Below are 23,775 nucleotides of genomic sequence, written 5' to 3' on the forward strand. Positions count from 1 at the left end.
CTCCTTCTGGTGGGAAAATTAGGGGCATCTGTGCCATCAAAATAGCCCAAGTCCAGTAGGGGAACCCCATTCTTTGAAAGCCAGCTATTATTTCACAGGATTAATCACCTCACAAACCTCCACAACCACAACCCTGATAGTTAACTTCCCAACAACACATGGGTTTGCAACAGCCTCCAGAGGGCAATTGTAACTTGCTTCTGTACTAATAAAGCCTCCCTAAATTGAGTGTTCTGGCACTAGAGAGTCAGAGCAAGCTCCTCACACAACTCCATGAAGGTCTGCTTCCTCATGTGGAAGTTCTAGAGCTGTTCCTGGTCATTCCAGATCTCTATGACAATGTGGTTCCCACCATACTGTGTGAGTTCAATCTTCTCCTGCACTAGAAGCAGAATGTATGGCAATTGCAGCAAGTACCATGTCTGTCCAGTCTGCCCTGAATGAATCACCCCACAAGTCTCACCACCTTCCGTGTTTCAGAAACTGCTCCTGAAATGCCACCCACAGTCTCACCAAACGTCTATTCCATTGCATAAAAAATTCACCCACAAGCAGGATCAGCTCATCCAACAAATCCATGGCTTGTTCCCTAGCTTGAATAGGCTGTGAGGAATGTGAAAAGCCAGAAAAGCCTCCCCTAAATGTGGTGGGCTAAACCACTTGCTGTTCAGCAAGGATAGACAAGTTCTCCCATAATACTCTACACACCAATTGCTAGACCATTTCCAGTTCGTGAGGTGCTAAGAACCCTGGGATAAAGCTCCAGAAATCCTAGTGCTAAACACATGTGCACTATTTTATGGGATACGGGGTATGCGCAACTCTCCAGTGTGGCCCCTCAGACTCACCAAGGTCAACACCTGGAGCAAAGAGCTGTTTACCTCATGGCAAAACTAAAGGCCCTGGCCTTTATTATGTTTTTACCTCAGGACAGCTCATGTATGTCAATTACCCCAACATAAAAGATACACCTTTTTTTAGCAGTGAAGATAAGGCTTCTGAAGAGTTGTACGTACCCTGTAGCAGCATCCTCATTGTATTACTAGTTCGAGTGACAGCAGCACTCAAGCTTCAAACCACACCCCCTATTGGCCAGCTAGCTCGAGTTTAGGTGCCACATAACTCAAGCTAGAAATTTTTGTATGCGGATAGGGGTCAGGTTAGAGGCAACGCTTGAACTATGCTTCAAGCTAACACTGCAGTGAAGACAAGCCCTAAGACATAAATGAGGCCTTTCTGAGAAGGAAGTTTCTTTTATTTGATTCTTTTATTTAAGTAGAGGAGCCTCTGATGGTTTGCGAAGGGGCGTTTGGAATTGGGACCCCACCACATTAAATATAACTTGATATAGTAGTACCAAATATATACAATGTAGGGACAGCTTTAAGAGTTGAAAGCCTAAAATTAGTCTCAAAATCTCTACTTATTATTATTATATGTATTGTAGTATCTCCTAAAGACTCCAACTGACACTAGAGCTTAATTGTTTTAGGCACTGTACAAATACAGAGTAAAAGATAGGCTAAGTCCTAAAGTGATTACATTCAAGATAGGACAAGATTGGGAAGCCACACAGGAAGTCTGTGACAGAACCAGAAATGTAACCCAGATCTCCTGAGTCCCACTCCAGTCCTTAACCATGAAGCCATCCCTTCTTTCCACTGAGTACATCGAAAACTTGTCGGTGCCTAAGTGCCAATTTAAACATTTAAATATAGATCCTTCAAAGTGCTCCACACTCGGAAACCCCTATGTCCATGCAAAGTCCCAAGGTCATCAGAGGGGTTCCGTGTGGGTGCAGGGTGGGGGGGGAGGGTCTATCTGTCTGGAGCTGTGCAGGATTGGGGCATTAGATGCCTAACTTCAGACACACAGGTTTGAAAAGCTGGCACATAATTGTAATTATGAACATATAGATATTGTTTCTGTTTCTGCCCAACAAATCCATACTTTATCAAAGGTAAAATACCTTACCAAAATCTTTAAGATTCATTTTTTTTTATTTTTTGCAGCAATTAAAATTACTTAATACTAGAATAAAAAAAAGGAAAGAGATGCCAGTGGGAATCCTGAAAAATGTAAAAATAGTCTAATGGAAGCTTTTTTAAACATAAATGTACATAAAAGCATAAACTGCACAGAACCTGCAAGGAGCAGAAAAAATGGCATAAATTATATAATTGGTATTACTGGTTATTTATCATCTCAGTTGTACAAAGTCCCTAATTTAATAATTTATTAGTGTCCATTATGTACTTCAGGCTGAAGTACAGAATTAAAAGTTATTGACATGATAATATTTGATGCAAAAATCTGCTCTTAAACAATACAAATTGAGTAATTTACTCTGCATGCAAAAGTGAAGCATGTGCCCTGTCTTTAGCATGAAAAAAGTCATCTTTCAGATTGAAAAAGAAGCACTAATGAGTATGAAACCTATTCCTCAAGCTGAAGGAAACTTTGGAAACACTGCAGCTAGGTCACACACTCATCATGTAAAAAAGCCTTATCCAAGGGAAATTAAATCCTTTCTGAAAAACAAAGAGGTGACCTCTTTTCACGGTAGAGGCTCCCAGCCAATTAACCACCATGAACTAGAGAAAGGGGACTAAAATCAATACCCTTTGACACTGAATCAAATTATTGTAAGTGCTTATGCTGTGGCCCAGGATGTCTATAGTGCAGGAGTGGGCAAACTTTTTGGCTTGAGGACCACATCTGGGAACAGAAATTTTATGGCGGGCCACGAATGTTCAGAAAATTGGGGTTGGGGTATGTGAGGGGGTAAGGGCTCAGGCTGGGGATGCAGGATCTGGGGTTGGGCTGGGATGAGGGGTTGGGGAGCAGGAGGGTGCTCCAGGCTGGGATCGAGGGGTTTGGAGGGCGAGAGGGGATCAGGGCTGGGGCAGGGGGTTGTGGCGTGGGGAGAGGCTCAGGGGTGCAGGCTCCAGGCGGCGCTTACCTCAAACAGCTCCTGGAAGCAGTGGCCATGTCTCCACTCCGGCTCCTATGCGGAGCCATGACCAGTCAGCTCTGCGTGCTGCCCCATCCACAGGTGTCGCCCCTGCAGCTCCCATTGGCCGCAGTTCCCAGACAATGGGAGCTGCGGGAGCGGCGCTTGTGGTGGGGACAGAGTGCAGAGCGGAGCCTCCTGGCTGCTCCTGCACATAGGAGCCGGATCTGGGCCATGTTACTGCTTCTAGAAGCAGCATGGAGCAGCCCTCAACCCTGCTCCCTGGCTGGAGTGGCGGAGTGGGGCCATGACGCTGCTTCTGGGAGCAGTGTGGAGCAGCCCCCACCCTGCTCCCTGGATGGAGCGCCAGAGCAGGGCAAGCCCCAGACCCCACTCCCCAGCGGGAGCTCGAGGGCCAGCTTAAAATGGCTGGTGAGCTGCATCCGGTCCGTTGGCCGAAGTTTGCCCACCCCTGCTGTAGTGTCTCAGATATCCTTTTCTCTGCATAATCAGCCTGCATGTGCAAAAGTAACCCCTGCTCCACAGCCAAACCACAGAATTCGCAACATTGTTCAGACAACCCGGTGACCTCTGACATCAATTCATTAGTCTTAACTGACAAAAATAAAAAGATAACTTTCCTCTTTTCTTTCTTTTTTTTTTTTTGGATTCACGAATGTTTCAACACTGATATCCATTTTCTTTCCTTCATTTTACATGAGACTCTACATATAACAGTAATTGAAGGGAGGAGAAAGTTTAGAGAGCTTCACCACGCTACAGCAACCAAGGAAAAAAGGCCCCCACTCTTTCCATCACTCTTTCTAGGATCTAGGGTGGAGAAAGCAACTCTCATCTGATTTTTAAAATTACCTACAGATGCCCAAAACTTGTATATCTCTCCCTCTCTTAAGGTCACATGGAGGGATAACTCCTGCCCTAGGGATATTGTTCAGGACAGGGAATTGTGGGGTCTGAGAGATTGGCTCTACTTCAGTCCTTGGTGTCAGCTTAGAAGGCTGGGGATATTTCTAGCTTACAAGCTTTGTATTTGAATAGCTGTGTTCTCTATTTCTTGCGAATCAGATTAATGAGGGATAGACAATTTTTGATTTTGAATTAATCACTTAATACTGAAGAATATATCATTTGCACTTAAGTTTTACAGAGTTCACAAGGAAACAACAAATAATCATAATTAATTGTGACAAAATACATACGCAAACAAAAATAAAGTTTAAAAAAATTAAAACTGAAATATAAAACTATGAACAAAGTAAAATCAGACTAACCATAACATTAAGAAGAAACATTTCTCACTCCTTTCTAATGCACCATTAATTCAGGAATCAAATAACTTGTTTTTAGGGTAGAATTCTCAAGTCATGCATAAAGCTGGCATAACCAAGTCTGTGTGGTTTGCCTGTGTGCAATTTGGAGAGGAAATCAACCCAACCAACCCCAGGGTAGGCTACAAGGCTTCAACTCAGCCCCTCCATGGCCACCATTTCAGCCTGTGGGCTCAACTAATGACCCAACCTCATCTACAGTCCCATGCAGGGGACCCTGACCAACTTTCATTTTTCCTCTCTGCAATGGCATATTCCATGTCAGTGCAGAGTTTACCGCTCAAGTGGGCAGAATGTGCAGTGGCTGCTCTGTAGATCCTGCATATCCATCTGCCTGAATCGCACTGCACAGGTATACCAAGGGGATTCCACAGAGCAGAGGGACAGAAGGTCTTGGATGGGCCTACGACCAAGGGGTGAATTCCACCCATAGATAGTAAGAACATTTCAAACAACATCTCACAGTCCAAGTAAATATTAAATTAACAGCTGTGGTCTCAAAGGCCTTGTTTAATTGCTGTATCCATAGGGAAGCTACTCTTTAGCTCAGTGGTGGGCAAACAATGGCCCGTGGGCTGGATCCACCCCATCAGCCATTTTTAGCCGGCCCTCGAGCTCCCACTGGGGAGTGGGGTCTGGGGCTTGCCCCGCTCTGGCGCTCCAGCCAGGGAGCAGGGTTGGGGGCTGCTCCATGTGGCTCCCAGAAGCATCAGGACCCCAGAGGCAGCACGCAGAACCCGTCTGGCTGCGCCTCCACGTAGGAGCCAGAGTGGGGACATGGCCACTGCTTCCAGGAGCTGCTTGAGGTAAGCATCGCCCAGAGCCTGCACCCCTGAGCCTCTCCCCATGTCCCAACCCCCTGCCCAAGACCTGATCCCCCTTCTGCCCTCCGAACCCCTCAGTCCGAGCCTGGAGTACTCTCCTACACCCCAAACTCCTCATCCCCAGCCCCATCCCAGAGCCAGCACCCCCAGCTGGAACCCTCACCCCCCGCACCCTATTCCCCCGCCACAGTCTGGAGCCCCCTCAACTCCTAATTTCTGACCCCACCCTTGGGCCCACATCCCCAGCAGAACCCTCACCATCTCCCGCACCCCAACTCAAATGTTCTGAGCATTTATGGCCCAACATACAATTTCTATTTCCAGATGTGGCCCTCGGGCCAAAAAGTTTGCCCACCTCTGCTTTAGCTAGTAGCCATGTTACCCAATCATGACAGGGAAACAGAACACTGAATTCAGGCCTTGGCAGGTACAGTAAGTGAAGCCGCAAAATTATTTTCATCTTCTTTATTTTCAAATATATTTGTCTAAATGCTTAATCTAAATGAGGATATTGTATGTAACGTGAGAATTTAAGGTCAGATTGTGACTCTATTACTCATAGTGGTGAGCAGTCACTCACATAAGGTATGCCATTGATTTCAGTGGAAGTACTCACATGAATAACTGCTAACCAGTGTGAATAAAGGGATCACAATATGACCCTTCAACATTATTGTGTAATTTTTAAGCAATTCATTTAGCCTTTATGAATTGCACCTTTTGATAAACTCCAAGTCCATTTCAGGCAATCTTGCTCCCACTGAAGCCAATGAGAATATGAGCAACATCAGGAGCTCTGATAGCCACCTTATACTAATCAAAGTATTTCACAATGGTTAACTCATTTACCTGATCTTATCCTTGGTCTCCATCCTCTTTTTTCATGTAATCTTTTCCTGCTAACAACATGAAGCAGACATTGAATTTATAAATTAAACAATTTTTTTTTATCTTCTCTGTTTGAGCGTCGTCGTCTCTTTCTCTTTAAATGTACTCCAGAAAGCCCAACCTTATGAAACCCCACTCACTGTTCACTTCATCCCTTATCTTCAAAATGTGGCTGTGCTTCTGACTGATTGCTCCTTATCCAGATTCTTTGTCAAACCTACTGCTCTCAGTTGTTCAGAGTGCTTGCTTGTCTCAATTTCAGCGATAGATTAGCAACAACGGTACTTGGCAAGTGCAGAGAACTTGGTTTCTTTCTGCAACTTTAACTGACGTCACACCATTTTCTTCTGTAACTGATTTCAGTCCATTTTGTGGAGAGAGAGTGAGAATGTGAAAGATGTTTCTGTTTTCCTTTTCCTTCTTTTTACAGGAAGCTGAGACAATGTTGGAGCCAACGTCTGCCCTGTCTTAGCTCTCTCGTTTGCTAGCAGTCACTTCTTAACATCTGCTCTGGGGTCCTGAAAGAAGAAAAAGCAATGAGAGAGAAGGAGAGTGACATTAATATGGAGAGGAACTGAACTGAAGGGCATGAAAAAGTCGTTTCCTCTGAGGACATAGCTGCAGTTCCTAGCTCTAAGTGAGTCATGTTTCTAATTATAAATGACCCTGTGCATTACAGTACTTGCAAGAACGTGGAGGGCAGAAACAGAGCTCTGCCTTTTTCTCCCCACACACACTGCTGTAAGTATACTGACTAAGAGACAGGTTTTCACTTTCTCCCTCTACCTCTTTATGTGCTGGAAAAGGCTCTTGGGGAACCTGAGAGCCCCATGAAGAGTTGGGCAGAATACTTCTGAAGAGTTGTTTTGCCCTTGGAATATACTAGACCGCAGACAGAGGAGGTGATTAGCTAGATTGCAGCTAGATTTACAGGGGAGGATACAAAGTCTTCAACTCCTATCCCCACATCCAGTTATATAGGTCATCTTCTACGTTATGCTTTCCAAACACTCAGTATAGTTTTCAGGAACAATGTACACATTCCTTCAAACTGAGACACAGAATTTACTGTTATTAGCAACCTGAATAGTGCCTGCTTGATGCAACACATCTACTGCCAAATAGCTTAACTGATTCATTCACTATGCATATATAAATTGTGCAGTATAAAGCCATTTTTAGCCCTTTCCAGCTTCCTACATTTGTTTGCCCAGTGATTTTTTTTCTCCCTCTTAGTTTGTAAAAATGCATTTTGGTTTAAGGGGGAGAATAAGTGAATAGATTCCCCAGTCTTTCACTCTACTGACTCCCCCATTGCAAACACACACATCCCTGATAAGTGGGGTTCATCATAAGCCAAGTGCACAATGTTTGTAGAAACTCCATAGTAAAATATTGACAGCATTTCACTGTTCTATCTTTGTGCAAATGTAAATTCTTTTCTGTGTCTCTGACTGGGCTCTCAGCTAGTAGATCTTTTCTTAAATGTACAGTCATAGATGTTTGTCTCCAACTAGCATCTTGGGGACCCATTAGCCACAAACCTAACCAGAAAATAATCGAGGCTATGCTGCAATAGGTAAATATGATCATTATTAAATTATCAGATTAAAATACAAATAATCTGGGGGGTTTTTTGTTTTGGCTTGAGGTTTTGCATTATTTAGGAATTTATTCAGTTAATTTGTACATGAAAACCAAGGGAATGTAAAACTGAGAGGAATTTCCAATGGTGCAGTTAGGGCAGTCCAGGCCAGTATGCCGTACCAGTAAGATATTTGTAGCCGGTACGCCGTACTGGAAAGACACAGGAGGAGCAGAACATGGGGCCGCCTGGCAGCCCCACACTAGCAGCTCCTCCAGCATGGCTGTACCGCCCCACCCCTCCAGGCCTTCCATGCAGCTGTGTCTACTATCTGGGGTCTGTACAGCAGCCCCACCAGAGGACAGGGCTGGGGGCGGTTCAGCCGAACTGGAGAAGCTCCTGGTGCGGGGCTGCCCAGTGACCCCATGTTCTGCTCCTTTCGCCACTGCGATTCTGGAGAGCCCTGCGGTTCAGAAGTCTCCAGCACAGCGGGAGGAGGACAGAGCCCTCCCACCCCCACCAGGTAACATTGGATGGATCATGGAGAGGGGACGGGGAGAAACTAATTCTACTTGCACCACTGGTGATTTTGGAAACAGCATTCCCAGTGTAATGTCTTTGCAAATAAAATCTAGCACATATACTTTTCCAGGCCTTTCAATAAGTGGGTTCACTTGTTTTTCTGTCTAACAAATGTTTCAATATTTGTATAGCATAGAGTCCAACAGAAAAGTAATGCAATCTTAGGTGCTACTTAATTAGTTACAACCATTTGTGCAAATCAAGGAAAATTCTGCCCCAACCTTCATGAAGGTAAAGAACTCCACAGCATGTGAAACTGGTACAATTCTACTGCAGAGGGAGACAGGGTCTAGGGAGGTCACAGAGAGGTTGTGCACCTTCTTTGCAGTGGAAAGCTCAACTCTTCAAGGGCTCCCTGTGCACTCTCGTGCAGGAGCACTTGGAAGTCAAGGCAAGGGAGAGCAAGGGGAAGGGAAGGGCCAAGGTATATACTTTCCCCAAAAAATCTGCAGAAGAAAATAACTTACAAGAAATTTCAGGATGATTGATTTAGTTTTGACCATCTTGGGCAGTGGGAATGTCAAAAAACAGGCTTAGAATAGAAAGCTAATCACAACCTTAACTATTGAAAGACCATCTGTCATAAATGTAAAGGGAAGAGTAAACACCTTTAAAATCCCTCCTGGCCAGAGGAAAAATCCTTTCACCTGTAAAGGGTTAAGAATCTAGGATAACCTCGCTGGCACCTGACCAAAATGACCAATGAGGAGACAAGATATTTTCAAAGCTGGATCGGGGGAGAAACAAAGGCTCTCTCTGTCTGTGTGATGTTTTTGCCGGGAACAGAAAAGGAATGGAGTCTTAGAACTTAGTAAGTAATCTAGCTAGATATGCATTAGATTCTGTTTTGTTTAAATGGCTCATAAAATAAGCTGTGCTGAATGGAATGTATATTCCTGTTTTTGTGTCTTTTTGTAATTTAAGATTTTGCCTAAAGGGATTCTCTATGTTTTGAATCCGATTACCCTGTAAGGTATATACCATCCTGATTTTACAGAGGTGATTCTTTTACTTTTTCTTCAATTAAAATTCTTCTTTTAAGAACCTGATTGCTTTCTCATTGTTCTTAAGATCCAAGGGTTTGGGTCTGTGCTCACCAATGCAAATTGGTGAGGATTTTTATCAAGCCTTCCCCAGGAAAGGGGGTGTAGGGTTTGGGAGGATTTTAGGCGGAAAGACGTTTCCAAGAGGTCTCTTTCCCTGTTATATATTTGTTAGACACTTGGTGGTGGCAGCAATAAAGTCCAAGGGCAAAAGATAAAATAGTTTGTACCTTGGGGAAGTTTTAACCTAAGCTGGTAAAAATAAGCTTAGGGGGTTTTTCATTCAGGTCCCCACATCTGTACCCTAGAGTTCAGAGTGGGGAAGGAACCTTGACACCATCTCTCCATAATTAATGGGTTTTACACTATCCCAGAAGCTCTTCTCCATTTCTATGCTCAGTTTAACATAGATTTTCCTTTATTATGTTGACCTGGGGAAATTGTTTGACTTCATTTTTGATTTTGTGCCCAACAATGTACATGACCTGAATGCTGAAAAAGAGGTATGCTTTACAATACTCGAACTAAACCTCATTGCCCTGATAATGTATTAATAGCTGTGAGCAATCTATACCCCCTAGGATAAATGAAAAGCCAGATGTGCCACGGAATTCATGTGTTACTCCTATTAGTGTTGAAGTTCCCATGGAAAACAAAAGTACGGACAAGTATTCTTGACAACTGTAGCTAATCTAGGAAATGAGACACTACAATGTGCCTAAATGCAGTTTAGATATAATTGATTCACTCAGAAACCAATTTAGTTGAAGAGGAAGGTAAACCCTGGCCAGTGAAGGCAGATCTGCACTGTCAAATTTACATGATAATCCCAAATCCGTTTGGTTTTGCCTGTGTAGATGGGATCAAGTGATGGTGTAACCATGTTACTGAATCAAATTACAACCCTGATGAACATAATGGTATGATTCCAGTAGGGTTTCCCATGGTAAAGAAGAGAGACAGAACTTGGTTGTCAGCTACTAGACACAGACAGACCCTGTAGCTTTCCCTGGTTCTCTAGCTCCCTGACAGCTTAATATGACCATATAAAGTCCTCCTAAGTGCTGGCCTGGATAAAATAGTCATGGAAGGATTGCTGTCTACACCACATGTAAGTTGTTTAACTGATACAAATAGGACCTAAACCTCCTTCCAGTGCATCACACAAATTCAGTTACAGAATAGATAATCCCCCAAATTTAGGGCTTGACTTTTAAAAACAGATGCCTGCAATGAATTGTGGATGTGAAGTTACAAGCGTAGATACTAATGTTTAGATGTTAAATTACTTAGTTTTGCCTGCAAATCAGGTAGACATTGAAATGTTAGTAGTTGTGCCCGCAATTCACTGTGCCCAATACTGGAAGCTCAATTGATAACCCCCCTGTGGGTGAATCTGGCTATGTTTAGTCCGACTGGAATAACTGCATATCTTCTTTTCCAGGAACAATTCCCCAAATTACAGGACCTAAAAGAAAAGCTTTGAGAGCTGTAGATTTTTGTGTTTTAGTACAACATTCTCTACTGATTTGTTTTTAAAGTGAAATGAAAAGCTATTTCCAACTATAATTACTATTTTTTTGCAGATAACTTCATATCGTAAGTAAGCTGTATATTGTCCTCTTCTGAAAGTTGCAACTTCTGTTCCATCCCTTTTAGATTCCAGTTTATAAATCGATTTTTAGGAACACAATCTCTTCTGCATTTTTGAGAACCTACAGTTGTCTTCCACTGATTCCAGTTGTTTCTCCTCTTCTAAGCTTGGGTCAGAAAGATGGGTCCCTCTTTCATGGCCAATCTGATACAATGGATGAAACTAAGACCCAAGAGTGAATTCACTCACTCTAGTGCAGGAAACTAGGCTGACACAGGGATGTGCAGTTTGAACCTTCCTCTGCTAGTAAGAGTCAAACTGGTACAGAATGTCTGACCCATACATATACCAGTTTATAAGCTTTCCTCTCTACTCACATGTTTTAGCAAGCAATATACCTCAGTTTGCTTTCTAGATAATAGACAATTTCCTGGTAATTTTTTCACTGAATGTAACATCCCAACATATCCATCTATTGAATTTCACTATCCAGTTTGACCTGAAACAGGTTATCAAAAGAATACCAACTCTCCAGTGATTTGGCAACAATTTACCAATATGTTCTTTATACATAATAAACCGTCTTCCTTTCATTTGAAAGGTGTGATTGTATAGTAGACAACTAAGGCCAACGCCATTTTGAACAATTGAAGGTCATGATAATTTTACAAGAGAAATGAGTTGTAATGCAAATGTATTTCCTGCAGAAATCAGAAAAATTATTGGAAATGTCATAATCACTATCCATACCAAACCAATCTACTTACCATCCTGGATAAATGAAGGACTAAAAGCTAGCCGTATAATTGTATCCATTCTATTCTTTATTGGCTACATACCCAACAGTCTTAATTACCAGCTTGTCTTCAATGAATGCTCAACATATTGGCTCCAGATCCACCCATTTTAGGAGGCAGCATATAAACATATGCATTTAGCTACCTGCATATGGTCACAATGGAGCTCTCTTAACAGAAATACAGCAGAAAAGAGAATCTAGTGACAAGCACTTTTTATGAATATTGAAGAAACCAGATATTTTAACTCAGAGGGTGTCAACAGCTTCCAACAGAATTGTTTTTTCAAATTTTTTAGATCCTGTGGGCAGAATTGAATCAATTATCTGGTCACATTTGAAAGAAAGAAAGAAAGAATCTTCAGCTAGGTTACAGAAACAGCAACTGTGTTTCAGGCACAACAGGGTGTAGAAGCTTGCATAGTAACTGCTTACGAAGTGCCTGGCTCTGGCCAATTGCCGAAAAATAGCTATATACCAAAACATATTTAACTTTAAATGTACATCCTTTATCAAAACAAATGGGATAAAGAATGATGCCATAAAAATAAAACCTGTGAATCTTTTGTATTGGAAACAAAGAAATTTAACTACAAAAAGGAATACCAAGGTATCCAAGTACTTGTAGAAAGATGTACAATTTAAAGATTTACTGTAAAAAGCATGCCAGCTAGCTTCAAAGAGAATTCACAGTTAAGGTTACCGCAACTATTGTACAAATGTAAAGAATTTTGCTTTTCGTTTATAATTGTCCTATAAATCACAGGCAGAAACTTGAGACAGGGTGTAATACAATAAGATGCCAGTAAGCAAAATGTGCTGGAATGGGAATTGTCACATTCTTAATATGCTTATTGTCGGGGAAATTTAGGGCAACAAAATCAAATGAAATTTGTGGGCCAGATCCTCAGCTGCTGCAAATCAGTGTTGCTAGTTGAGGACGTGACTGTATATTATATAGCTATTCAAAAAGAAAATATTATTTCATAATTTGTCACTGATAATTTCAAAAATTATAATATTTAAATAATAAATTACCCAAGAATTAAAAAAAAATTATAGCCAAACTACAGTCTTGTTCATTTTCCCATCTGGGACCAGTTGAACATTTTCTACCCCAAATTAGCATTTTTTCTCATTATTTAGTGCATTCGGTATAGCAGGAGTTGCTGCCTTTTGATGAAATATGAAAAATGCAGGCACAAATGCCAGTATTTATCATAGAAATTTCTGATAAGGTAAAGGACTGATCTTGTAGTTTTATTGTCCCCAATGCTGATCTTTTGTAGGCATGCAGAATTAGCATGGGGATTTCAATAGTGGAAAGACTGGAATTAATTCCTCTTCGTTCACAAAACAGCAGTAAAAATATTATATGACAACTACAGCCTCAGGACTGCAACAATCTCGTTGATTTCCATGGGATTTCAGCCATTGGGTCATATAGTCACAAATTCATCAAACCTCCCTCAGCTAGTAAGGATGGAAGCATATTCTCCAGGAAAAACAAGGTTTGGATCTCCCACTCCCAATACTGCTGCCTCCCAGGACTTCTGAACCCATTGTGGGGTGAGAAAATTTGCCCCATTTACTTTCTTTTCTTGAATAAAGAGTGCAGAATCAGGTTCAAATAAATTTTGGGGAGAACATTGAGGCTGTAGGCAGAGTTTTACTAGTGGATTTTATTATTTGTATTGGGGTAGCACCTAGCAATCCCAGTCACAGACTAGGACCCCATTGTGCTAACAAAAAGACAGTTCCTGTGCCAAAATCTTATAATGTAAGTATAAAATGAGACAAGTGAATACAGACAGGTGAGCACAAGAAAACAATGTTTTCATCTTGGGTAATTTTTTCCAGACCTTTTGGTATTCATTTTTATGCTTCACCATCAGAGGATACCACAAGTGAAAGTCCTGCTCTTTCCTCTCCCTCAAAGGTGTTAAATTAACTGATTTCAGGATTACTCCATTTATTCCCAGTGAAATACTTTACATTATTATTGCAACAAAGATGGCAAGCCCCAGTAGCAATCAGAAGAGAAATGTTATCATCAAAGGTTATAGAGGCTGTGGAAATCTTGTGGAATTTGTGGTTCTATCATTGCCCCATGGAAGAATATAACTAAAATAAATAAACACGACTAATTAGGAGCCACATTGAGAAGACCAGGACCAGAAGGAGAAGATGGCTAAACCTCAGCTATTGGGACAATCTGTCTTCCTGACAGAAGAAGCTAAAAATAGCCCCACTGTTCTATATAAACAGAATATGATGAATAAAAATTTATTGCACACTAACACTGCAGGACTTTAATTTCAAACCTGCTCTGAGTTTGTACTTCACAGAAGTGTTCCTGAGCCCAAACACCAGATCAAAACTACTCTAACAGAAGAAATTTGGATCAAGTACAGAGTACAATATTTAGTCTTAGGGAAATGTAGGTTTGGGTTAAGTCAAGCAAAGGTTTCTCTATCAATTTTATTATTTTATATTTCCAGAGAGTTTATGAGAGCACAAACCTTGAAGAGGAGTAGATGATTCTGACATGAGGGATTTGCAATATTGCAGATAGGGAGAAAAAAGGAAGTATTTCTTAAGAGGATGTGATCATGCTCAAGGATGTGGCTACTCTGAAACCACTTCCTAAAGAGGTGCTAATTTACAATTTATAGGGAGTGAAGGCACATAAAGGAGATATTAAACTATGCACTAATTATCATCCAGTTAAGATGACATCACATGCTATGAAAGCTTGGAAGAAGATGACTGAAAGGCATCTAAGTGGCACAGTTGATATTTGGAAGAGTCAGTATGGGTTTATGATGGGAAGGAGGAAAACTGTTGCCACATTTGCTCTATAAATCCTCATGGAGGAGTTTAGAGAAAAGAGACAGAACTGCATGGTCTTTGTGGACTTGGACAAGGTGTACGATTGTACAACAAGAGAATTGGTTTGCTGGAGCTTGCGATGGAGAGGCGTGCCAGAAGGACATGTCTGACTTATCTAGGATATGTATGATGGAGTAACTTCCATAGTCAAAACCAAATGGGGCTATAGCAGAGTTTCCACTAAATGTTGGCCTGCATCAGAGGTTAGAGTTAAGCCCTTTTTTGTTTGTAGTTGTTAGATTCATAGTTTCCAGAAGGGACCAGTGTGATCATCTAGTCTGACCTTCTGTATAACACCATAGAACTTCCCCAAAATAATTCCTAGCGCATATCTTCTAGAAAAACAACCAAGCTTGATTTTAAAACTATCAGTGATGGAGAATCCACCATGAACTTTGGTAAATTGTTCCAGTAGTTAATTACACTCATCGTTAACAATGCATACCGTATTTCCAGTTTGAATTTGTCTAGCTTCATCTTCCAGCCATTGGATCATGTTATATCTTTCTCTGATAGACTGAAGGGTCCATTATTAAATATTTGTTCCCCATGCCAATACTTATAGACTGTAGCCAAGTCACCCCTTAATCTTCTCTTGTTAAACTAAATAGTTTGAGCTCCTTTATTTGGAGCACTATAAGGCATGTTTTCTAATCCTTTAATCATTCTTACGGCTCTTCTCTGAACCCTCTCCAATTTATCAACCTCCTTCTTGAATTGTGGGCAACAGAACCAGTCACAGTATTCCAGTAGTGGTCACACTAGTCAAATACAGAGGTAAAATAACCTCTCTTCTCCTACTCAAGATTCTCCTGTTTATGCATCTCAGGATCACATTAGTTCTTTTCACCACAGCATCACACTGGAAGCTCATATTCACCAGAAACCCCACATCTTTTTCAGAAGCACTACTTGCCAGGATAGAATCCTCCATCTGTAAGTCTGACCTACATTCAGTTACCTGTTTTCTTCATTATTTAACACTCCACCAATTTTTGTGTCATCTGCAAATTTTTCAGTGATGATTTTGTTATTTTCCACGTCATTGATAACAAAAATTTTATAGCATATGGCCAAGAACCAATCCCTGCAGGACCCTGCTGAAAACACACCCACTCAGTGATGATTCCCTAGTTACAGTTATATTTTGAGGCCTATCAGTTAGCCAATCTTTAATGCATTTACTGTGTGCCATGTTAATTTTATATCGTTCTATTGTTTTTAATTAAAATGTTATGTGGTACCAAGTGAAATGCTTTACAGAAGTCTAAGTATATTATGTCAACACTATTACCTTTATCTACTGAACTTACATTCTCGTTAAAAAAAAAATCAAGTTAGTTTGATGGAATCTGCTTTCCAAAAACACATGTTGATTTGCATTAATTTAACTCTTTATTAACGAAGTCCCATATCAGCGACTCCATTATTTTGCCTGGGATGAATGTCATGCTGAAAGGCCTATAGTCATCCTGCTTACCCTTTTTAAAAATTGACACAACAGCTTTCTTTCAGTCTTCTGGAAAGTCCCTAATGCCCCAAAACTTATTGAAAAGCTACACAAACTGTCTAGCAAGCTCCTCATCCAGCTCTTTAAAACTCTAAGATGCAAGTTATCTGGACCTGCTGATTTTAAAATGTCTAACTTTAGTAGCTTCTATTTAATATTCTCCACATGTACTAGTGGAATGGAAAGAATGTTATCAGCATACAATGAGACTATATCATCTGTTTCCCCCCAAATATAGAACAGAAATATTTATTGAATACTTCTGCATTATTATTGACAAGTCTACCATTTTCATTTAGTAATGGGCCAATGCTATTGTCAGGATTCATTTTGTTCCTAAAATATTTTTAAAACTCCTTATTGTCCTTAACTCTGCTGGTCATAGATTTCTCTGAATGTTTCTTGGCTTCCCATATCAATTTTTTACAATTCCTAACTTCTTTACTATCAAACTTCCTCTCCTTTCCATTTGTTATATATTTTATTTTTTACAGCTTTGTATACCCTCAAATGAGGTCAGTTTTTTAACCAGTACGGCCTTCTTCTTCAATAGTGGGATTGTGGTTTTTGGTATCTAGTAAAATGTTCCTAAATTATTCCCAATGATCATTCACATTTTTCTGATTAAATTTTGCCTCCCAGATGATTTGGCTCATAACTATTTTTAGCTTTGTGAAATTGTCCTATTAAAGCACAAGAAGAGAGAGAGAGAGAGAGAGAGAGAGAGAGAGAGAGAGAGAGAGAGTGAGTATATATGTGTGTGTGTGTGTATATATTATATATATATATATATTTTACTGGTCTGGACTTTATTCTGCTTGCTCATTGATCATGATCACTTGTACCTAAGCTACCATAAATTTTTAGTTCTGTGATCAGTTCCTCTTTATCTGCTAGGATAAGGGCTAAAAAACAATTCCCTTGTGTTGGCTGCAATACTTTTTGAGTTAGAAAATTGTCAGTGATAATGTTTAGAAATTCCAAGGATGTTTTAGTGCTGGCAGCATGAGACCTCCAGCACATCACTCAAATAGAAATTCCTCATGATCACACAGATTTTTTCCTACATATTATTTATAGGTGCATAATGAGTTTGTCATCCTCTTCCCGAGTATGATTTGATGGCATGTAGCAGAAACCAGCTAGTACCACATCATGTGCTTTCTCTGTTAGGACATTGATCCATAAACAACTTTCTTCCAAGTTATCAGTGACTCAGAAACAGGTAATGCCACTTTTGACATAGAGTGCCTCCTCCCACTCCTTTTCCCCACTTGATCCTTCATAAATAGGTTATAACTATTGATTTTAACATTCCACTAATGTGAATCATCCCACCAAGTTTCAGTAATCCCAACTAGATCACATTTATGCTCATAAAATCAGCAATTCCATCACACACATAAGTGAAAATACACAAAGGGAGCCGCCTTGGAATATTCTGTTCGCCGATTACTTAGTGATATGTGAATACGATTGTGAGACCCTGCAAACCAACCTTGAACAGTGGCAACACAGGTCTGAGCTGGTGAGACTTAGAGTGAACACTGGTAAAACTGAGGCTATGATAACTGAGGGAGGGGACCCAGCATAAAGGATATTACCAGCAAAGAGCTAAGTAGAGTGTAAGAATTTACATACCTAGGATCAATGGTTGAGGATAATGGTATCCTCCCATGTGATGTCCAGCATTATATTAAAGCTTCTCGGTGCAAACAACAGGAGCTGACTTCAGTTTTCTATGACAAAAAGAGGCCAATAAAAGTTAAAAAGCACATTGTATAAAACTATAATTTGACTCATCCTAATGTATAGAACAGAGACTTAGCCAACCACAAGAAAATAAAACAGAATGTTCTCCACCACAGAGATGTAGTTGCTGAGATGATCAAATGGTTGGACGCTCCATGATAGGAAACAACATGAAATTGTGAGGAGCCTAATGCAAATTGCCCCAATTGAAGATAAGTTGAGGGAAGCTAGGCTACATTGATACGGACATCTCTAACAGAGACCCAAGAGTTATATTTGTCAGATCTTAGATGGAAGACTACTATGGGGGACTTTGTAACTTGACTTGGATAGGGTATCAGTGGACCTTAGAAAGACCAATTTGCACAACAATCAGGCATACAATCACGAGTTTTGGAAGAAGGCTATAAAAGTCGCCAATGCCAAATAGGGGAATGGCAAGAGAGAAGAAGAAAAAGGGAATAAAGAGCACCTACATTTCTGAGTGAATGCATTTTCTATTTTTGTTTTCTCTGTAATTATCTGAGATCATCCACTTGATAATATATAAGGCTGTATAACTTTCCAGGGTATGAGAGAAAGCACTAGTGCAGAAGCCACCCCAAGGCAGACAACAGAAAAATGAACATAGGAGCTTAAATACATTTGTGGATCTGGGCCTAACAGTTAACAGCCTAAATATCTTTGTGAATCTGGGCCAAAATTCTTACTAGTTAAAAGGAAGATAGTAACAACCTGTTGCAGTCAGAGGTAAAAGAACAATACTGGAGTACAGCTGTTGCTGGAGCCAGGCCAACTACCAGGAAGGTATGCTGGAAAAGGCTCTTTTAAAGGGAAAACCCAAAGAAGGGCTTTAATTGATAACCATGTCGTTAGAAAGCAGGTAGTTTGTAGGGGAAAGACATTGAAGTTCAATCTTTTTGAGTTGGGAACAGGTGAAAGACGGCTGAGCTTGCCAAAAGTAGAGTACAGCATGCTCAGGCTAGTACATCATTCTTTCATTATAATATGTTGTAATAAACATCCAATCTTTTCTAGACAGAGCCATGCTTTCTTTGCTTGAGGTTTACCACTGTAGCTACCCTGTCTTTTTTCTTGCCAAATATTTTCCTTCACTCATCTGCAAATTGCCAGAAAGCTAAGGAAAGGGAAAGGAGAACGTTGCTACATGTAACCGTTTGAATGCTGTTTTGTGCCAAAACGTAGAGGACAGGCGAGACTGAGGTTTCAGCAATGCAGCTGGAAATGATTAGGTAAAATATGCCCAGGTGATGCCAGCAGGTGATGCAGGTTTCACACTGCAGAAGACGGTAAAATACCCTAACATCCCTGCCAATCTGATGGGGGGAAATTCCTTCCCAATCCCAAATCTGGTGATCAGTTAGACCAGGGGTGGGCAAAGTATGGCCCACGGGCCAGATCCAGCCCATCAGAACTTTGGATCCAGCCCGCGGGATTGCCCCCCATGATACCACAGGCGCCACGCCATTCTCAGAAGCGGCCAGCACCTCATCCCTGTGGCCCCGGGGGGGGAGGAGGTAGAGGATTCCGTGCATTGTCCTTGCCTCCAGGCACCACCCCCCGCAGCTCCCATTGGCTGGGAATGGGGAACTGCGACCAATGGGAGCTTCAGGGGAGGTACCTGGAGGCATGCCAATGGCGTGGAGCCCTGTGCCCCCTCCTCCCCCAGGGGCCGCACAGGAACGTGGTGCCAGCAGCACGGCATGGGGCCAGGGCAGGCAGGGAGCCTGCCCTGGCCCCAGTGCATGCTGCTGCCACCCCAGAGCTGCTTTAGGTAAGCGGCGCCAGGCCGGAGCCCGAACCCCTCCTGCACCCCACCTCCCAACTCCCTGCCCTGAGCCCTCTACTGCTGCACCTTGTACTCCCATGCACCCCAACTCCTGCCCTGAGCCCCCTGTTGCACCCTGCACCCCTCCTGCACCCCATTTCCCTGCCCTGAGCCCCCTCATACACCCTGCACCCCAACCCCCTGCCCTGAGCTCCCTCCTGCAGTCCACACCCCTTCTGCGCCCCAACCCCCTTCCCTGAGCCCCCTCATACACCCCTCACCCCTCCTCTGCCCCAAACCCTTGCTCTGAGCCCATTCCTGCACACCACATCCCCTCCCACACCCCGCACTCCCTCCCACACCCCAACCCCCTGCCCAAGCCCTGCATCCAATTTCCCCACCAGATGTGGCCCTCGGCCCAAAAAGTTTGCCCACCCCCGAGTTAGACCCTAAGCATGTGAGAAAGACACAGCAGACAGGCATCTAAGATAGAGGATTTTCTGTAACAGCTCAGAACACCCGTCCACCATAGCTGGTATTCTATCTCTAGCTGTGGAAGATCTCTGATGCTTCAGCATAAGGAAGGGAAATAAATAAATAATTACAATTGTGCATCAGGGGGAAAATTCCTTCCTTACCTCTGCAGGTGACCAGTTGAAGTCCTGAAGCATGGAATTAGATTACAGTGATTAACATTATAGTCATCAATATTAGTATTCATTAATATGCACTGGTGGAGCCCACAGTGTAGAACTTGTTCCCCTTTAATATCCATTTTAGTCTCTCTCCTCAGTTTAAAAAAACCCTTGAATTGCCCTTCAAAGTTTGATTTTAATTTTTGTTTTGTTTTAACTGTTCTTCAGTGTGCCTTCTTCTGTATGGACCCCCTCAGGAAGATTTCTGGTTCCATGTATGTACCTGTTCACACTGTAGATCTTGTTTTGGACTGGGATTAGAAGGAACAGAGGGAATGAAGTTCTCATGTGTCATGGAGAGACCATTATTTCCTTCTTTTTGAGCCAAGGCTCACCTTTGCTCCTGTTAAGAGTACAGGAGCAATTTTAATGGTCCACCTTATGGATTAGTGAAAGAGGATGCGCTTTCATGAGCTACAGCATCCGATGAAGTGAACTGTAGCTCACGAAAGCTTATGCTCAAATAAATTTGTTAGACTCTAAGGTGCCACAAGTACTCCTTTTCTTTTTGTGAATACAAACACGGCTGCTACTCTGAAATCTGAAAGAGGATGGGTTCCAGGTATCTGAGAAAGAATGACTATACAATTCTCTAACATCTTATATGTTCACTTTTAAAATGGTGACCCTGAAATACTCCTGGCATTGCATTTTCCTCCTAGATCACCTCAGTACACAGTTGTTATCTCTCACAGATCCACAGAAGGAGGGAGATTAAGGTGCTGCTGGCAGAAATTGTGCTTTAAATAAAATGCGTGTGTCTTAAAGACAGCTCATTTTTTAAAAATTATTAGGCTGTGGCTTTTTCCTCCACCTCAGCATCTGTAAAGTCCCAAACAACAGAACTTTTCCACATGGTCTTTTCTCAGATACTAAGTTAAGTTTTTCTCATAGCATGGAGTTTCCCCAACTGCTTAGCCTACTTGATAGCTTGGATGCAGACAATAGTGGTAGCTAGATTGATGCCTGAAAGAAACTAATACAATTTCTTCTATATTTGAGTTTTGGCCACTCACTAAGTTTATGGATATATTCTGAGAACTTTAGGCTACAACCTACAATCCAGAATTGTCCTTAACTGGTAAGGTGACTAATAAGGAAACCAGATGTGTTAGCATAAGACACCATCAATGCTTCCTTCACAGAGGGGAAGTTGTCACTCCTTTAAGAGGTGCTGATAATCAGACCTATGCTCAAGAAGGCATCTCTTGACACTTGTCCTCTCTCCAATGACAGGTTTTAGAGGAGCAGCCGTGTTAGTCTGTATCCGCAAAAAGAAAAGGAGGACTTGTGGCACCTTAGAGACTAACAAATTTAGTTGAGCATAAGCTTTCGTGAGCTACAGCTCACTTCATCAGATGTATGCAGTGGAAAATACAGTGGGGAGATTTATATACACAGAGAACATGAAACAATGGGTGTTACCATACACACTGTAACGAGAGTGTTCAGGTAAGGTGAGCTATTATCAGCAGGAGAGTGGGGGGAAACTTCTGTAGTGATAATCAAGGTGGGCCATTTCCAGCAGTTGACAAGAACGTGCGAGGAACGGGAGGGGGGGAATAAACATGGGGAAGTAATTTTACTTTATGTAATGACACATCCACTCCCAGTCTTTATTCAAGCCTAAGTTAGTTGTATCCAGCTTACAAATTAATTCCAATTCAGCAGTCTCTCGTTGGAGTCTGGTTTTGAAGTTTTTTTGTTGAAGAATTGCCACTTTTAGGTCTGTAATCAAGTGACCAAATAGATTGAAGTGTTCTCCAACTAGTTTTTGAATGTTATAATTCTTGACATCTGATTTGTGTCCATTTATTCTTTTACATAGAGACTGTCCAGTTTGGCCAATGTACATGGCAGAGGGGCATTGCTGGCACATGATGGCATATATCACATTGGTAGATGTGCAGGTGAACGAGCCTCTGATAGTGTGGATGATGTGATTAGGCCCTGTGATGGTGTCCCTGAATAGATATGTGGACACAGTTGGCAACGGGCTTCGTTGCAAGGATAGGTTCCTGGGTTAGTGTTTTTGTTGTGTGGTGTGTGGTTGCTGGTGAGTATTTGCTTCAGTTTGGGGGGCTGTCTGTAAGCAAGGATTGGCTTGTCTCCCCCACTGTTCCTCACACGTTCTTGTCAACTGCTGGAAATGGCCCACCTTGATTATCACTACAAAAGGTTTTCTCCCCGCCCCCCAGCTCTCCTGCTGGGAATAGCTCATCTTAAGTGATCACTCTCCTTACAGTTTATGGTAACACACATTGTTTCATGTTCTCTGTGTATATAAATTTCCCCACTGTATTTTCTACTGCATGCATCTGATGAAGTGAGCTATACCTCACGAAAGCTTATGCTCAAATAAATTTGTTAGTCTCTAAGGTGCCACAAGTACTCCTTTTCTTTCTCCAATGACAGTGGCTAGAGCTGCTTGCCTTTTAAAAAAATAAAATAAAGATTACTAGGCTGTTTGGTAAGACAACTTTGTAAGGTCTGAGGCATTTTTCTGCAGCCACATTAGGACATCAGCCAAGCAGCCATAAGCCAAGAAGCAGATGTCACATCCTCACATTCCCTCTAAATTAATCAAATTAATATAATGTAGGGCTGTTAAGAAGTTGCTCCTGTCCTAATAGTACCCACCATCACCAGATAAAAAAATCTTAAGATGTTTCAAGAAAACTTTGTTTGATAGCATTCTGTTTGGCAAGGAATCACTTATCAATTGTGATTGTGAAATCTATACTTCTTTATTGTTTTACCTTTATGGTCCCTACTTCTCTATTGTTTATCTGTATGGTTTCTGTCTGTTTCTTTGATTGTTTCTGTCTGTTGCATAATTAATTCTGCAAGATTTAAATCAACTAAGGTGGGGTATGATTGGTTAAAGAATTGTTTCACAATATGTTAGGATTGGTCAAATAATTATTTTATAATACTTTAGTAAAGTAATTGGTTAAGATATAGTTAAGCATGACAAGTTTCGCTATATAAACTGGCATCCAAAAGAAAGTTCTTTGTAACCAACTCCAGGACACAGCCCAACCAGAGCTGCCAGACCTCAACACCCTGACAACTATATTGAGCAGAAGCTGGAGTCCCTGGATGTCCTGATCCTGACTGGCCACAAGAAAATAAGAATATATGTGAACATCCCCATCCCCTGACTTCTGGAGTCTGTCAATCCTGGCAGAGACAGAAACAATCATACTTGAATAGTTTTGTTCTTTTCAATGGTAAGAAGAGTCAAGCAAAATATCAGGGGAGCTGCAATGTTCTACCCTGTTACTCCTCCTGCTCAATGTGTATGAGATGCTGCCAGGCAAAAAGTGAAACCATTATGGTTGCAATGCCTATAGTATGCTTATGAAACTGAGCTCTGGTACATCAGGTCTAGATGGTGCGGACATTTAGGCTTCTTCATGACTGGCCATGACTAGAGTGGGATGAGAGATAGTTGTTTTGGATGAGGGATAGTTGGCTGAAACCCAATCTGGATAAGACAGAGATAATGTTAGCTAGAGAG

The 23,775-nt window shown here is 41.6% G+C and overlaps 1 protein-coding gene across 3 annotated transcripts in view; it reads right to left on the reverse strand.

Moving 5' to 3' along the window:
• SACS (sacsin molecular chaperone) overlaps positions 1-23,775 on the reverse strand; it is a 234,169-nt gene that overhangs the window by 99,855 nt on the left and 110,539 nt on the right. For 2 of the 3 annotated variants that reach the window (XM_043504295.1, XM_038388880.2), the window contains 2 exons: positions 17,658-17,755; positions 5,976-6,532 (listed from right to left, as the gene is read on the reverse strand). In XM_043504295.1, coding sequence (XP_043360230.1) covers positions 5,976-5,998 — 23 coding nt within the window. In that variant the 5' untranslated portion in view covers positions 5,999-6,532; positions 17,658-17,755. Of the gene's footprint in view, positions 1-5,975; positions 6,533-17,657; positions 17,756-20,195; positions 20,220-23,775 lie in introns of all 3 variants that reach the window. The other variant, XM_038388864.2, reaches the window with a different exon arrangement.

This window comes from Dermochelys coriacea, chromosome 1 (assembly GCF_009764565.3).
Source record: "Dermochelys coriacea isolate rDerCor1 chromosome 1, rDerCor1.pri.v4, whole genome shotgun sequence".
NCBI lineage: Eukaryota > Metazoa > Chordata > Testudines > Dermochelyidae > Dermochelys > Dermochelys coriacea.